The sequence below is a fragment of the Stegastes partitus genome, unplaced genomic scaffold (assembly GCF_000690725.1).
Source record: "Stegastes partitus isolate 25-593 unplaced genomic scaffold, Stegastes_partitus-1.0.2 Scaffold832, whole genome shotgun sequence".
NCBI classification, from domain to species: Eukaryota; Metazoa; Chordata; class Actinopteri; family Pomacentridae; genus Stegastes; species Stegastes partitus.
The window spans coordinates 218,114-220,417 of NW_007578563.1; the positions used below are offsets into that span (position 1 = coordinate 218,114).

Consider the following 2,304-nt stretch of genomic DNA (forward strand, 5'->3'; position numbering starts at 1 on the left):
ATTCAAAGACAACCTTTCAGCATTTATTCTTCAGTGTTATTGGCTGTCAGTCACGACTTGTAACCAATCAGATAGCGCTGTGGGCGGGATGTTGCTCAAGACTACAGATAGAAAGAGTCAAACTAATATATGTTAACCAGATAAATGGACAGATGCTGAATATCAGATCCAACAGTCGACTGCGCCAATAATCGGTCGACCCCTCGATTGTTGAACCTGCACAGAAACAGATAAGGACAAGGTTTCCAGGAGTCCAGACTGCTGTTATAAAAACATCAAGTTTGTTTGTTTGCAGTCTTGCTGTAGCTAAGGACATGCCAGCTCGCAGTCGGCAGCGTTTCAAAAACGTTTGGGAGTCGACGGCGTAGTGCTTGGCTCACTGAACAGCAACACAACGTACTTCACCAGACATCACTGTAAATACTCCGATCACACACTGTCATTGTGAGGATTGATGGAAGCGTTTCAGATTCAGAGCCAGTGTGGGAAGGCTGCTGCTCTATTTACTGCTCAGCTGGTGAGAACACCGCCGGCTCCTTGATGTCATGAGAAAAAACAAAAAAAAAGCTGGACCTGGAGGAGACAGAATTCAGGATGGGGAGCGAGGGATTAGGACGGGCTGAATGTGTTCATCAAAGCAGAGCTCTGAGCCTGAAAAGCTTCAGGAAGCCTCTGAACAACTCTGCTGAAATAAATAAGGAGCATAGAAGCTGTACATCTCCTGCCACAATGACGGATTACTGACTGAATCTCAGATGTTATTGCGAACTAAACCACACACGGGTATTTAACGGTTGTGGGCCGCTTCACAGAACGCTTCACAGAACGCTTCACAGAACGCTTCACAGAACCAACCAAACTGTCCACCGCCACTCTGATGCAGGTTTTTAACAGTTTTATTTCTTGAGCTGGGTCCATGGTGTGCAATGGACGTGAAAACTGAAATCAGAAATCCTTTTGCTCTCTACCAATATGTCTACCAAACAGTTTCTGGTGACTTTGTTCTAATAACTGCCTCCTCTTTCCTTGCTTTCCCCAGTGAGTACCACCTCTTCACCTTCTGCACAGAGAAAAAGTCCCAAATCCTCGACTGCTACTGGCCCAACCCGCTGGTGGAGAGCTACATCATCCGCATACACAAGCACTTTTTCTCCAACTGCACCATGGAGCCGGTGATATGGGTCGACCCGCCGGACGACACGTTAACCATCCTAGTCCTCATCCCCGTTTTCCTCACCTTGGCCATGATTGCGTTGGTGGTCTGGTGCAGCAAGAGGAGCGACATCCTGGCTTAGGTCACGAAGACACGAGGACTGAGTTCGAGGCTCCAACCTCTCGAATACTGAACACAACGAAGGAGGGCACAGAGTACTGTCACCGTTGGGTCAAATTATGCCGTAGGTCGTGCCACAAACCCCCCAAGACGTCTTGTAAAAATGAAGAAAGTCAAGCCTGGTAGCATTTTTCTTAATATTTTAATATATTCTGTGTAATTGTTTTTTACATTTGGACGCTGACCTGTGACCACTCAACATGTTCAAGTGTTCCACAGGTCTTTTTAGGACAGAATTTGACTATGCTGGTATGATAATGTACAGTCTGGGGAATTCTGTTTGTTTGCTTTCTTGAAGACGGACAAAATGACACCACTCCTGTTTTTATGGGAACTACAAGGCTACACCCAACTTAGCTTAGCATGAAGATTGAAAACAGCCTGCCGTTTTCCATCTACTGTATCAGCACCTCTAAAACCCCTATTTCATTTTGACATAATCCTTTAAAATACTTTTTACAAAGCATAATGAAGCATTCGTGCTGTTGCTGCCTGTATCTACAGTGAGATCGCCACGTAACATAAACCCCACGGATCCACAACCTGTATTTGCTTGGATTAAGTGTTTTAATCAGTGAGTTTAAGGTGCCTCATATATCATATCACTGTAGGTGGATGTGGTTAGCTTTGGGAAGATCCATGCTAAGCTAAACCGCTGCTGGCTTACTTAGGATAGTCAACTCATCCAGCTCTTATCAAGAACGTGAATAAGCATATTTTCCAAAATGTTGAAATAGTTCTGAGAGAAGCCGCAGCCAGCAGCTGGTTAGCTTAGCATGGATACTCCCAAAGCTAACCACATCTGCCTACAGGATGAGACCCACCGATAAAAACACTTAATCCAAGCAAATACAAGTTGTGGTTTTATGGGATTTATGTTCCATGGAGTCTCACTGTAAATACACAACTTGCTTTAATCAGTGAATTTAAGATGCCTCATACTGTAGGTGGATGTGGTTAGCTTTGGGAGT

At 44.7% G+C, this 2,304-nt stretch overlaps 1 protein-coding gene across 1 annotated transcript in view; it reads left to right on the forward strand.

Annotated features, from left to right (window-relative positions):
- Nucleotides 1-906: 906 nt before the first annotated feature.
- LOC103365365 (receptor activity-modifying protein 3) overlaps nucleotides 907-2,304 on the forward strand; it is a 6,845-nt gene continuing 5,447 nt past the window's right edge. Inside the window, exon 1 of the mRNA XM_008292791.1 lies at nucleotides 907-2,280. Within this exon, the coding sequence (XP_008291013.1) occupies nucleotides 927-1,295 (369 nt within the window). The 5' untranslated portion in view covers nucleotides 907-926 and the 3' untranslated portion in view covers nucleotides 1,296-2,280. The remainder of the gene's footprint in view (nucleotides 2,281-2,304) is intronic.